This window comes from Panicum virgatum, chromosome 4K (assembly GCF_016808335.1).
Source record: "Panicum virgatum strain AP13 chromosome 4K, P.virgatum_v5, whole genome shotgun sequence".
Lineage (NCBI taxonomy): Eukaryota > Viridiplantae > Streptophyta > Magnoliopsida > Poales > Poaceae > Panicum > Panicum virgatum.
In genome coordinates this window covers 9,194,170-9,207,306 of record NC_053139.1, presented here as the reverse complement: position 1 = coordinate 9,207,306, position 13,137 = coordinate 9,194,170, and the positions used below count along the sequence as shown (strand labels likewise).

At 49.2% G+C, this 13,137-nt stretch overlaps 2 protein-coding genes across 3 annotated transcripts; both read right to left on the bottom strand.

Annotated features, from left to right (window-relative positions):
• Positions 1-6,455: 6,455 nt before the first annotated feature.
• On the bottom strand, positions 6,456-8,525 carry LOC120704688. Of its 2 annotated transcripts, none has more exons than XM_039989168.1 (3): positions 7,455-8,525; positions 7,212-7,333; positions 6,456-7,100 (listed from the first exon to the last, which is right to left on the bottom strand). In XM_039989168.1, exons 1-3 carry the CDS (start codon positions 7,555-7,557, stop codon positions 6,687-6,689), a joined length of 639 nt encoding a protein of 212 aa, XP_039845102.1. In that variant the 5' UTR covers positions 7,558-8,525; the 3' UTR covers positions 6,456-6,686. The 2 variants fall into 2 exon arrangements, with proteins under 2 accessions (XP_039845102.1, XP_039845101.1); XM_039989167.1 differs by having other exon boundaries at positions 7,212-7,346; positions 7,455-8,524.
• A 1,604-nt stretch (positions 8,526-10,129) lies between these two features.
• LOC120704687 (F-box/LRR-repeat protein At3g26922-like) lies at positions 10,130-12,062 on the bottom strand. Its single transcript, XM_039989166.1, has 3 exons — positions 11,000-12,062; positions 10,764-10,898; positions 10,130-10,659 (listed from the first exon to the last, which is right to left on the bottom strand). The coding sequence occupies exons 1-3, from the start codon at positions 11,972-11,974 to the stop codon at positions 10,357-10,359; spliced, it is 1,413 nt and encodes a 470-aa protein (XP_039845100.1). The 5' UTR covers positions 11,975-12,062; the 3' UTR covers positions 10,130-10,356.
• Positions 12,063-13,137: the final 1,075 nt, after the last annotated feature.

The window sequence follows — 13,137 nt, the reverse complement described above, 5'->3', positions numbered from 1 at the left end:
AACGGGCGTGGCGTGTAGGCGGCGGCCATTGCGTGCAGCCATGAGCAGCAGAGAGAAGGGGGCACAAACAACAAATAGAAAAAGAAACAAAGGAGATCGGTTTTGACTGAAGGGCAGAAAGGTCCGTTCATGTTGTTGTAATGAAAGGAAAATCGTAAATGAATTGGAAAAGGGTGAAAAGGCATTACAGCGAGGTGGGCATGTTTCATAATGGAAAAAGAGCGAAGCCCAATTATTTGATGGCAAACCGGCGAAGTCCAATTTTGATGATGGCAAAATCACAAATTTCTCCTCGAGGGGATGTAGGGGCTGAGCGAGGATTGATTGAGGGGGCCTCGGCAACGGAATCGGCGCTCAGTCGGCAGCAGAGAATGGGATTGGTGGGGGAGCGCTTGTGGATCTCGGCACTGATGGCGTAGAAGCTTGATGATGGCGGCGGATCTCCTGATGGCCGGGGAACGGATCTCGTGATTTACAGCCCATCCATGCAAAAAGTTTTGTAAATAGACTTCATTTAGTACTCCATGCATGTGTCGAAATATTCGATGTGACGTTTTTTTTGTGTTTATGGGGTTTATGGGGTGGGAACTAAACATGGCCTCAGTTAAGCGTGCAACAAACTGTTGCGTTTGCCAACGGTTTGGAGCCCCGTATCTAAGAGAGATGCCTACCGGTATTAGTTGCCGAAGGTGTTTTTTTCACGACCATGCCCGAGCACATTTTTTATTAAGAAGAAAGCAGGTACAAACATAATCTTGAACTGTTGCGTTTGCCAACGGTTTGGAGCCCCGTATCTAAGAGAGATGCCTACCGGTATTAGTTGCCGAAGGTGTTTTTTTCACGACCATGCCCGAGCACATTTTTTATTAAGAAGAAAGCAGGTACAAACATAATCTTGATGCGACCAAACAGAGCTTGATCAACACAAAAGCGCAAAGAACTAAAAACAGAGAAACACTGAAAAAACACACACACACAAGCGAGAAAACACAGCGACAACACGTACAGCAGAAAGCAACACGGGGAAGACAACACGCTCAACCCACAAACCAAAAGAGCCCACACCACCTCCACATCCAAACCTGAAAAAAGAAACCCAACAACACAAAGGTTGCACAGCCTCTGTCGCAGCACCAAGATCCCCAGTAGCAAAGCATCCGCCGAAGGTGAAGACGAACCACAGCGGCAAAGCATCCGTCCAAACCAAGAGAGGTGGCAAAGCATCCACCTAAACGGATTTCGACCAGCAGGACAGCAAAGCATCCGCCAAACTAAAGCGACCTGAGCAACCAAAAGTGATGGTGGGGAAGATGAAGCGAAGGCAGGATCGGAGGGGCAGGTGATAGGGGCAACCTCCGCGTCCCCAGAACAAGGTGGGTAGGATAGACACCCCAAGGCCCCAAAGCCGGCCGAGCACAGACCGCAAAGCCTCCAAGAAGGAAGTGACACCAATGGCGCCACCGTTGCGGGACCAGAAGGTCAAGGTTTTCACCTAGAAAGCTCACCGAAGAGGAGGAAAGAAAGGGGGGAGGGCGGATGACGCCTTCAACAAGGTAGGCGGCGCCCGAGGGCGTCGTCGTCATCGACCCACAAACGGGCATGGCTTTCACCTGCCCCCTTCCTTCCCTCGAGGACGCGATGCCAGAAAATCCAGGCGAAGAGAGCGAATAGGGCCAAGAAAGCCCACTGGACCGCACTGAGCCGGACACAACGGCCGTCGAAAGGCCAACAGAGCCACGGCCGCCGGCGGCGGCGGCGGGCCACCCGTGACCCGCGCACCACACGAGGCCCAGGGCCCACGCTGGCCAGACACGCAGCCAGAAAAAGCCGCCGCACGCGCAATCACCGGTAGAGGATAGGGGCCCACACTGGCTCCAGCAGCGACCAGCCTTGCGGCCGGGCAGCGCCACTGCGTGAGGGGTTGGGCAAGCGGCACCAGCAGCACCAACGAAGGAGGGAGCGACCCCAAGCTGGTCGGAGCCGCGAGACCGGAGCGGACGGCCACCCCAGCACCCCGGCCCCAGCAGCGAGGCCACGCGGTCGCGCGGACCAAAGCGAGCGAGCGGCGGCGGCCCTGCCCCCGCGGCGCGGCCACGCGGACCAGAGCGAGTGGCGACGGCCTGACGGCGCGACCGCGCACCACAAACCCGGCAAGTGGCCGCGGAAGGGGAGCGGAGAGGCACCTACCTAGTAAGGCGGCCGCGGAGGAGCGGCACAGCGCGACGCCCAGAGGAGCCCCTAAGCGGCGGCACCCCATGGCGAGAACCGGCGAAGGAGGCCGAGGATGGCCCGATCCAGCCCGAGGGGCCCAAATCCGGCGAGGGAGAGCCCGGATCTAGCCCCGATGGCCGCCGGCGGTGCGGCGGTAACAAGATTTGGGGCTGCGGGGGGGGGGGGGGGGGGAGGGGGGCCGGTGGCTGAGCAGCCGGCTTTGTCTCAGCCGCCGGCCGCCGCCGCACGGACGGTCACCGGCGATGGCGGCGGCCGTCGGAGGCAGTTCAGAGAAGGAGGTTGGGCGGCGACTAGGGTTGCCTCCCGAGTCACCTGGGAGAGCAACGCGTTGCAGAAGGTGATGGCCTGAATTTGTTCCTAGATATCACTGGATCATTGCACCTGAAGTTTCCGCTGCTTCAATCAACCTTCATGCACCAAGCCTTCAGCTGCTGCCAGTTCTAATCGAGTGCTAGCAAACCAGTGATGAAATTAATTGATGAGGAAAATTTGCTCAATTGCACTCGGAGCACGTGCAAAATTGGGAAATTGCGTCCCAGTGCTAAATTGAACAGTTCATTTGAGATTTATTCAGTTTGACAAGTATGAAATGTCCCAAGGTTTTGAAAAAAAAAGATGCATCAGTCACACGTCCTGTCAAAAAAAAATTGCACGACACAGTAACAAATTAATGATGCCATCTAAAAATTAACAATTGATTTTCATTAAAAAAACATTAACAATGCATGAAGCAGCATATGAGAATGGTCAACCATGTCCAGCACATTAGCATTTTTCTCATCTATTATCAATTATGCAAGAAACTCCGCCTATGTTGACTGGAAGACTCTCTCTCTCTCCTGAGTCGTCTCAGCATAGCCGGTCCCAAGCCCGGGTAAAGGAGGAGGGTTGCGTTAGATTTTAGCAAACCAGCATAAAAAATAGCCACTCTAATGGATTTGAAACCCATAAGAAACTCGTTGGGGCGTAACCCTCTTAGCGACGCGCTACATCGAAACCCGGGTGTGGTGATAAATGGGCAAGGGCCGGGTCGCCATCCCCCCAAGGGCGCGTCGTATCGTGACTTGGGTACGATGATAAGTGAGCAAGGGTCGGGTCGTCACCTGAATGACGCGCTACATCTACGCCGGTGTAGGCATCTTGATTGATAGGAGCCTTAAGGATGGAGTCGTAGAGGTTAGAAGGCAAGGTGACCGGATTATCCTAATCCGGTTGGTAGTTGGAGATTCGGTTTTGAATGTGATCAGTGCCTATGCCTCTCAGGTAGGCCTTAGTGAGAGCACCAAGATGCAGTTCTGGGAAGATCTAGATAGCATGGTTAGTACCATGCCTACCAGCGAGAGACTCTTCATAGGAGGAGATCTCAACGGCCATGTGGGTGCGACTAATGTAGGGTTCGAGCGAGTGCACGGGGGTTTTGGGTATGGTAGCAGGAGTCAAGAGGGGGAGGATGTGTTGAACTTCGCGTTAACCTACGACTTGTTGATAGCGAATACCGTGTTTAAGAAGAGGGAATCCCATCTTGTGACGTTTCGTAGTGGACAACGCTCGAGCCAGATCGACTTTATCCTTGCTAGGAGGAAGGATAGACGTGATTGCTTAGATTGTAAGATGATACCTGGGGAGTGTGTTGTCCCTCAACACAAGCTTGTGGTGGCGGACTTTCGTCTTCGGGTACGTGTCCACCGGGACAAACGTGCCAAGATTGCGAGAACAAAGTGGTGGAAGCTTAGAGGGGAAGCGGCATAAGCGTTTAAGGAAAGGATGCTAGGTGAGGGGCCTTGGGAAGAAGGAGAAGACGCATATGACATGTGGCTAAAGATGGCAACATGTGTTTGGAAGGTGGCCTCAGAGATGTTTAGCGTGAGTAGGGGAGGCAAACAGGAGGGGAAAAACACCTGGTGGTGGAATGACGAGGTGCAAAGGGCTATTAAGGAGAAGAAGGAGTGTTTCAAGCGACTCCACCTTGACAAGAGTGCAGCCAACATCGAGAGCTATAAATTAGCGAAGAGGGTTGCAAAGCGAGCTGTGAGTGTAGCAAAGGGTAAGGCGTATGATAACCTGTATCAGCGGCTAGGTACGAAAGAAGGGGAGAAGGACATTTATAGGATGGCTAGGATCCGCGAGCGGAAGACAAGGGACATCAACCAAATCAAATGCATTAAGAATGTGACAGATCGACTGCTAGTGAAGGATGAGGAGATTATGGATAGATGGAGAGAGTACTTCGACAAGTTGTTTAATGGGGAGAGTGAGGGCCCTACCCTTGAGTTAGATGACTCTTTTGACGATACCAACAAACGTTTTGTGAGGAGAATTCAGGAGGGAGAGATCGGGGAGGCTTTGAAGAGGATGAAGGGAGGTAAAGCGATGGACCCTGATGGTATCCCCATTGAGGTGTGGAGATGCCTAGGAGATAGAGCAATAGTATGGTTAACTAAGCTTTTTAATCTCATTTTTTGGTCAAATAAGATGCCGGAAGAATGGAGGAGAAGTATATTAGTACCTATCTTCAAAAACAAGGGCGATGTTAAAAGTTGTACTAACTACCGTGGGATTAAGCTGATGAGCCATACGATGAAGCTTTGGGAGAAGGTTATCGAGCATCGCCTAAGAAGAGTGACAAGTGTGACCCAAAACCAATTTGAGTTCATGCCTGGAAGGTCAACCATGGAGGCGATTTTCTTAATACGACAATTGATGGATAGATATAGGGAGCAGAAGAAGGACTTGCACATGATCTTCATTGACCTTGAGAAGGCATATGACAAAGTACCGAGAAATGTCATGCGGTGGGCCTTGGAGAAGCACAAAGTCCCAACTAAGTACATTACCCTCATTAAGGATATGTACAAGGATGCGACGACGTTTGTCCGGACATGTGATGGCAACACCACTGACTTTCCTATTAACATAGGCCTACACCAGGGGTCAGCATTGAGCCCTTATTTATTTGCTTTAGTGATGGATGAGGTCACAAGGAATATACAAGGTGAGATCCCTTGGTGTATGCTCTTTGCTGATGATGTGGTGCTAGTTGACGAGAGTAGGGCAGGGGTTAATAGGAAGTTAGAGCTGTGGAGACGCACGTTAGAGTCTAAAGGGTTCAGACTTAGTAGGACCAAGACCGAGTACATGATGTGCGATTTCGGCGCGACTAGGCATGAGGGGGGAGATGTTAGTCTAGATGGGCAAGTGGTGGTCCAGAATGATACTTTTCGGTATTTATGATCGGTGCTATAAAAGGATGGCGATATTGATGAAGATGTTAGGCATAGAATTTCAGCTGGCTGGTTGAAATGGCGGCAAGCTTCTGGCATCCTTTGTGACAAGAGGGTGCCACAAAAGCTAAAAGGCAAATTCTATAGGACAACAATTCGTCCGGCGATGTTATACGGTGCTGAATGTTGGCCTACAAAAAGACGACATGTCCAGCAACTGAGTGTAGCAGAGATGCGGATGTTGCGGTGGTTTTGCAGGCACACAAGGAGGGATAGAGTCCGGAACGAAATTATTCGGGATAGGGTCGGGGTGGCACCAATTGAGGAGAAACTTACCCAGCATCGACTGAGATGGTTTGGACATGTCCAACGAAGGCCTCCTGAGGCGCCTGTGCGTAATGGGATTCTTGAGCGGGTCGATAATGTAAAGAGGGGTAGAGGTAGACTTAAACTGACGTGGGATGAGTCGGTTAAGAGAGACCTTAAGGATTGGAATATCTCTAAAGAGATAGCTTTGGATAGGAGCGCTTGGAGACTAGCTATCAATGTGCCTGAACCTTGAACCTATTTCTTTCGGGTTTCATCTCTAGCCTACCCCAACTTGCTTGGGAAAAAAGGCTATGTTGTTGTTGTATTATCAATTATGCAAGAAGTCAGTGGTCACCACTTTGGCTAATTGCAAATGTCACCCGATATTGTAGAACAGCAATTGCCTTCACAAGATCATCACGATATTTCACAATTTAACAAGACTATCATTAGGCACCCTTAGGTGTTTCAGGGCATAGCCTGGTCTCATTTTGTTACATAATAAAGTCTGGAGTCTGTAAAGAAAACCGAAAATATATATCAGAATGACATACTCAAAGGGGACATGCTCAACCTTGTTTCAGCATGCACATTCAAAGAATCAAAGGTATCAGTTTTGGCCCAATTTACCTTGATGGCATGTCGTTAGTGCCAAGATTATTTGTATTAATTTATGCACAAAAGATTATTTGCTATCGCTATGATGTGTGTCCCAGATCAAATATTAGAAGAGTTTCAGTACAAAGCCCATGAGATATCAAGTTTACACATAACACACAACAAAACAGACAAGAATAGTTAATTGCAGGACAAACATACAGTAAAACGGCTGGTCTTAAAGCCAGCGCTGGTGGCTGATTCGTACACTGTAGCTTGTTATGTGCCGCAACGGTCACCAGCCCAGCCGCCAGCCCCAGCCGCCTTTCACACATCCGAACAAGCTAATTCAAATGGATCAGTTATAGACAAATCATTGACATGCTTGATATGATTAAGATAGCAGCCTGGATAGCGGTGACATCTACGACCAGTTGTAAAATAAAACTGAGCACCTCTAGATGCCCTTTTCTCCAGCTGAAGTAATCTATGCTGCTCAGCAATAAACACTTCATTGTCATTGTACTCTGAAATCTCAAACCTCAATAACTCCAGCATTTTCGCATTCAGCACAAAGAACGACGCGAAGTTAACTTGTGACTTTATGCCTCGATAATTTTTCAGAACAACTTTCTTCAGACGGATGTCAAGGCATCTGATAACATCACGGTGCTTACGGCGCCATAGGTTGTTGCATCTGATATTACCGCTCAGAAAGTTTCTGGGTACTTTCCAATATGGCTAAAAAGGAAATCAAACAAACACAGTTCCAGATCAAGGACTGATGCAATAAAAGTCTGCTAAAAAAGTGCAATCGAACAATATGAAGAGTTGAATAAGTTTTGTTACTACCAGGATGTACAACTTCTCCAAGCAAGGAAAGCATCTCATCAAGTTGATAACCATATCCAGGTTGAGGCTATCAAGACGGATGGCTAAAATCTTGACACTGCTCACCACTGTCGTAAAGCTAACTGCACACGATTTCTTCAGCAAGCAGAACACAGTATTAGGTTCTCTGTAAATGCAGATAGCACAAAAAAAATTTGTGCATGCAGTAATGCAGTGAGAAGCCTCGTGAAGGCAAGAAGTCACCTGAATTACGGAGGTGCCAAATAACAGGGTGGAGTCGTAACCAAGGCAGCCCAAGGTCTCCACTTTGGGTGCTGAAATTACTGATACATTCAAGACACCACATGGTTGAAGCTGAAGCAACCTTTGGAGCAAAGGTGCATCTTCAATGATTAGTTCCCCTGAACTGATGGCAACACTTTTAAGGCTAGGGGAGTTAATCCGCAGGCAACGGAAGCCGGTGCTGTTGAGCAGCAAGTACTCCAGAACAGGGCAGCGAGAGATGATGCCGTGTAGTGCAACTTCCGAAATTCTGACTCTATCTAGTGAGAGCTGCCTGAGCTGAGGGAACTGAAATGTTTCGACTGTCTCGTCCAGGAGATGGCATCCGCTCATGGTAAAGAGACGGAGGGTGGTGGTGAAGCGGAAGGCGGAGGCCGGCAGCGATCGCCACAGCGCCGTTGCTCCATCCTCGACCTCGAGCTCCTGGAGGTGGTCAAGAGCCGGGGACCGGAGCCAGGAGTCGAGGTAGTAAAGGTCGTCGAGCTGGAGCACGGAGAAGCGGCGCACGGGGCCTGGGTGAGCGGCAAGGATCTGGAGATGATGTCCACTTGTGCCTCGACGTCGGTGGGCATGCTCTTGTGATCAAGGTTGAGCGGGGTGGAGAGCCAGAGGTGGCGCCACCGGGAGGCGAGGGTTTGGGTGCAGACGCCATCCTTGGTCGGGAGGAGGGAGATGATCTCACCCAGGATTGCGTCGGGGAGGGAGCTGATGCGGTCCACATCCTCCCCTTCTTCTCCTCCGGTGTCAGGTGGTGGTTCTTGGCGGTGGGATGTAAACTCGGAATGGAGCGGCTACAGATCTTGTGGTGGGAGGCTTTCGATTCCATCCGGTTCTTCCCGCCGATCTGCCTCCGTCCTCCTCTTCTTGGTACGAGGAGCCACTGTCTCTGTCACCATGAGTGGCGACTCCGGTGCCGTCTCCCGGATAGACGGGGCGAGGAAGAGGCGGGGGCGACGCCGACGAGGGCTAGGCTCTGCGGGCTGCGGGGAGTCCGGGACCGGCGGCGGCGGCGGGGGCGCGTCCCCCCACACCCTGCCATCCACCAATACTTAATTGGGCTGGCATGTCTCGCAGGAGGCCCATAGAATTGGTGCCCATTTGGCAATTGACCGGCCCATCGAGTCATGACATCTTTTCCTATCGTCGTTACGAAGCCACACGTGACTTGCATCAGTCGTATCCTAATCCTTCGCGCTAGCACACCGGGCGCTGCAACAAAATCTTACATACATGAAATAGTAAATAAAATTTATTTGTAAAATCTTTTCATTTTTGCGCGACGAATTTGATGAGCCTAATTAATTCATAATTGCTACAATAATACTACAATAATCATTCACTAATTATGCGGTCTAAAGCTTTATTAGATTAGTTTCGGAAAGTAGCACAAATGTTGTGGAGTTAGTTTTGTAAAATAATTTTATTTAATACCTCTAATTGATGGTCAAAATTTGCTACAATAATCTAGCGATACTAAATCAAACAGGTCCAAATATTAGCATCACATGAGAGATTGGATTTTCCGCAAATAGTTGAGGTCGCGCGCGACCTCAATACGAAGCATCGCAGAAGTCTTCTGCATGTTACTGGCTCGCGATGATTCCTTAGTGCATGGGTTCCATTTAAAAATAACGTTCAAGTGAAAAAAATCTTATTTTTTGAATCAAATATCCAAATTAGATTCCGATTGCATCATCTTGTTTCTAACGACAAAATATTCAAAATAAGACTACACTTAACTACATTTCAGCAAAATTATTTTAGAGTCATAACAAAATTGTTCCCCTTCGAGGAAAAAATGTTCCACCTTAAAGGTTATTTAAATATAGTCAAGTAATATCTTATTCTCAAGGTTTGATTATAAGAAATTCAATGGTGCGATCTAAATTTGATTCGGACATTTCATTTGAAAATTACAAATTTATTTACTTCGAAATTTTCTTTTGTACATCCTATCGAAAGGTGCGCACGTGAGCTGACCATACCGTTCGGCTCCCCTTGAGCCAGCCGGACTGGGTTGCTCCTTGCTACTACAATAAGATCGACAACATATGACAGAGGTAAGTCGTTCAAAAATTAGAGCAGCTGGACAATGTGAACAAAACCAATACATGTTGTTACCTGGATATACAACTTCTCCAAGCAAGGAAAGAATCCAGCCAAAGATTATGAATACTGATGGCTAAAATATTGACATTGCGTGCCATGGTCGTGAAGCCAACTGTACATAATTTCTTGAGCAAAACAAAGCATAAAATTAGGTTTTCCCTGTAATTGAATATAATACGAAATTTGATTGTGCATGGGAAATATAATGCATTAAGAAGTCCAATGAAGGAAGGAAACATGTGCTCCCTGAATTACTGTGATAAATTTTCCAGGTTAGAATTCTCATCACGATCAGAGAGGTAGCCCAAGGTCTCCAGTTTGGGTGAGGTACCCAAGGTCTCCAGTTTGGATGCTGAAAATACCGATATATGCAGGCCATAACAGGCATCAAGGTGGAGCAGCATTTTAAGCGCAGGTGCATCCCCCAATGATGAGTTAATCAACCATGTGAGAAGATGGTAAATGCTATCAATTGGTTAATTTCACATTTCATCCGGATTCCAGAATAAAAGCAATTGCCTTCGACATTGCAAAATGTTTGTATCCCGTGTGTAAGGCTATCACTCCATACCGACAACGAATTCAGAGCATAGTGATTGCCTTCCCAAGGTCAAGATAGAAGAAGAGAACAAAAGAAGTTTGGACAGATTACAAAATGAGATAGTGCAAGAAATATGAAACCCAGTTTCAACATCTACATTCAAAGGGATCAGTTATAGACAAATCACTAACATGCTTGACATGAAAATGTTCTTTAGTACGGCGACACCCGATCCCTGCTTGTAAAACAAAACTGCGCATTTCTAGATGCCCTTTTCTCTAGTTGAAGCTTTCTATGCTGCTCTGCAATAAACATTTTGTTGTCGTTGCCGATTCTGACCTCAAATCTCATGAACTCTAGCATCCTGGCATTTGATACAAAGAACGTTGCGAAGTTAACTTGTGACATCATGCCTTGGTAATTTTTTAGCACAATTGTCTTGAGGCGGATGTCAAGGCATCTTGCAAGATTGCGATGCTTACGGCGCCACAAGTTTTTGTCCTTTGCCCCATATGACTGGAAGAAGAGATAAAAATAAACTTCCAGATCATGGACTGATGAAACAAGTTGTGCAAAATAAAGCAGCTTAACAGAATGAATAACCAATTGAGCGCTATTACCTTGATGTACAACTTCTCTAAGCAGGGAAAGCATCTCATTAAGCCAATAACCATATCCAAGCTAAGATTAATTATACTGATCGCTAAAATCTTGACACTTGACGCCACTGTTGTAAAGCAATCTGCACGCAATTTCTTTAGCAAACAGAATATAAAATCAGGGTTGTCTCTATAAATTCAGGTAGTACGAAACTTCTAGAAATGCAGGAAGATGCCTCATGAAGGCAAGGAGCTACCTGAATTACTGTGGTGCCGAATACCAGTTTAGACACCGGACAATGATCGCTGAGGCAGCCCAAAGTCTCCAGTTTGGATGCTGAAATTACTGATACAAGCAGGGCTCCATGTGCATCAAGATTGAGTAACCTTTGAAGCGAAGGTGCATCCTCAATGATTAGATTCACACAACTCATGGCAATGCTTCTAAGACTTGGGGAGTTGATCCGGATGTAACTGAAGCCGATGCAGTTGTCGATCAGCAAGTCCTCAAGGATAGGGCAGCCGGCAATGATACTATTTAGTGCAGTATCTGAGATGTCTAGACGTTCAAGTCCAAGCTGCTTAAGCTGGGGAAAGTGAAGCGTTTCGGCTATGCCCGCCAGGTCGAATCTGCAGAAGGTGACCACACGGAGGGTGGCCGAGAAACGGAATGTGGCGGCCGGCAGCGGTGGCGGTTCACCCCACAGATAGCGACCTCCTGGTGCTTCATCAACGACCTCGAGCTCCTGGAGGCTGTCGAGCGCCGGGCATCGGAGCCAGGCGTCGACTGTTGCAAGGCGGCGGCGGGCGAGGGATGGGGGCACGGAGAAGCGGCGGGCGGGGCCCGGGTGAGCAGCGAGGATCCGGGAGATGATGCGGACTTGGACTTGCTCGTCGGCGGGGAGGCTGGTGTGGTCGAGGTTGAATGGGGCGGAGAGCCAGAGGTGGCGCCAGCGGGAGGCGAGGGATTGGGTGCGGACGGCGTCCTTGGTGGGGAGGAGGGAGATGATCTCGCCGAGGACGGCGTCGGGGAGGCTGCTGATGCGGTCGACGCCATCCCCTTCTCCTCTGGAGACATGCGTCGGTTCCTGGCCGCGGGATGTACGCTCGGACTGGGGCGCATCCGCCGCCGCCGGCTGCAGCTCATGGGTCAAGATTTCCTCCGATGCTTGCCTCTCAGGTGCCTCCATTCTCCACGTTTTGGATGGGGGAGCCAGCGCCTCCGTCTCCATACCCGGAGCCGCGAGGAAGATGAAGTGCGGCTGTGGGCGGGAGAGGTGGTCGTGCCGGCGGCGGCGGTTCTCCCACGGTTCTACCCCGCACGAGCAAAGATCCTTATCGGGCCAGCTTGGCGGCAGGAGGCCCGTAGTAGTAAGGCCCATTTCCGCATGCTAAGGACAGGCGTTTTTTATTTTTATATTTTTCAAAATTATTTTTATAGAAATATATTTTCGGTTTCATAATTTACAGTTTTGTACCCCTATCGCCCGGCTGCGTGGCAGCCGGCCCCCTGCCGCCCTGCTGCCGGGCGGTAGGGATCTGAATGTAAATAAAAATTATTTTTAATCGCATTTTGGCCCCTGGGGGAGGCCGCCGCCCGGCAGCCGGGCGGCCGGTACCCGCCGCCCGGTGGCGGGGCGGTAGGCCAGGCAGCCGCCCGGCAGCCGGGCGGCCGGTACCCGCCGCCCGGTGGCGGGGCGGTAGGCCAGGCAGCCGCCCGGCAGCCGGGCGGCCGGTACGCGCCGCCCGGTGGCGGGGCAGTAGGCCAGGCAGCCGCCCGGCAGGACCCTCCTCCCAAGTTAAACCTTGAACGTCAGTGCGGCAGTGCGGCATTAGATGTGGTTTTAGATATTTTGGATGGAAATAAAAACCGTTAGTAAAGTAGATGAATATGAAAAATATAACTTAACAATTCATACACATACGCAACTGAGAACGAAATAGGTGATGCATAAGAACAAAATAAGTATAACATGACGACATGTTCATAACAAAAATACAGAAACAACTAGAAGCACATTCTAACCACCCCGGCCATGTCGACCTCTTTTACGCTGTGCGTGGACGTGGTCTGTAGGGTATGTGTGTCGGTCTGGAGGCCCTAGGTCTCTACCTGGACGTCCGATGGCCACATGTGTCTGGAAGGTAGGATCGGCCTGCTGGTTAGGTGTAGAAAATAACTGACTCCAGTCTTCGAATTTCGCCTCCAAGGTATCTTGTGTGGCCCCTATGCACTAGCAATTAAGATATCTTAATCATTGTCTTATAAGTCATCTATTTGAGTACATATTCATCATACGTACCTGTTGGTGGTGGATACGAAGAAGGACTCATATCAGTAAGCTGGTGGTGCGATCCTGTAAACCGTTCAAGTTATTTAAAATATTCATAGAAA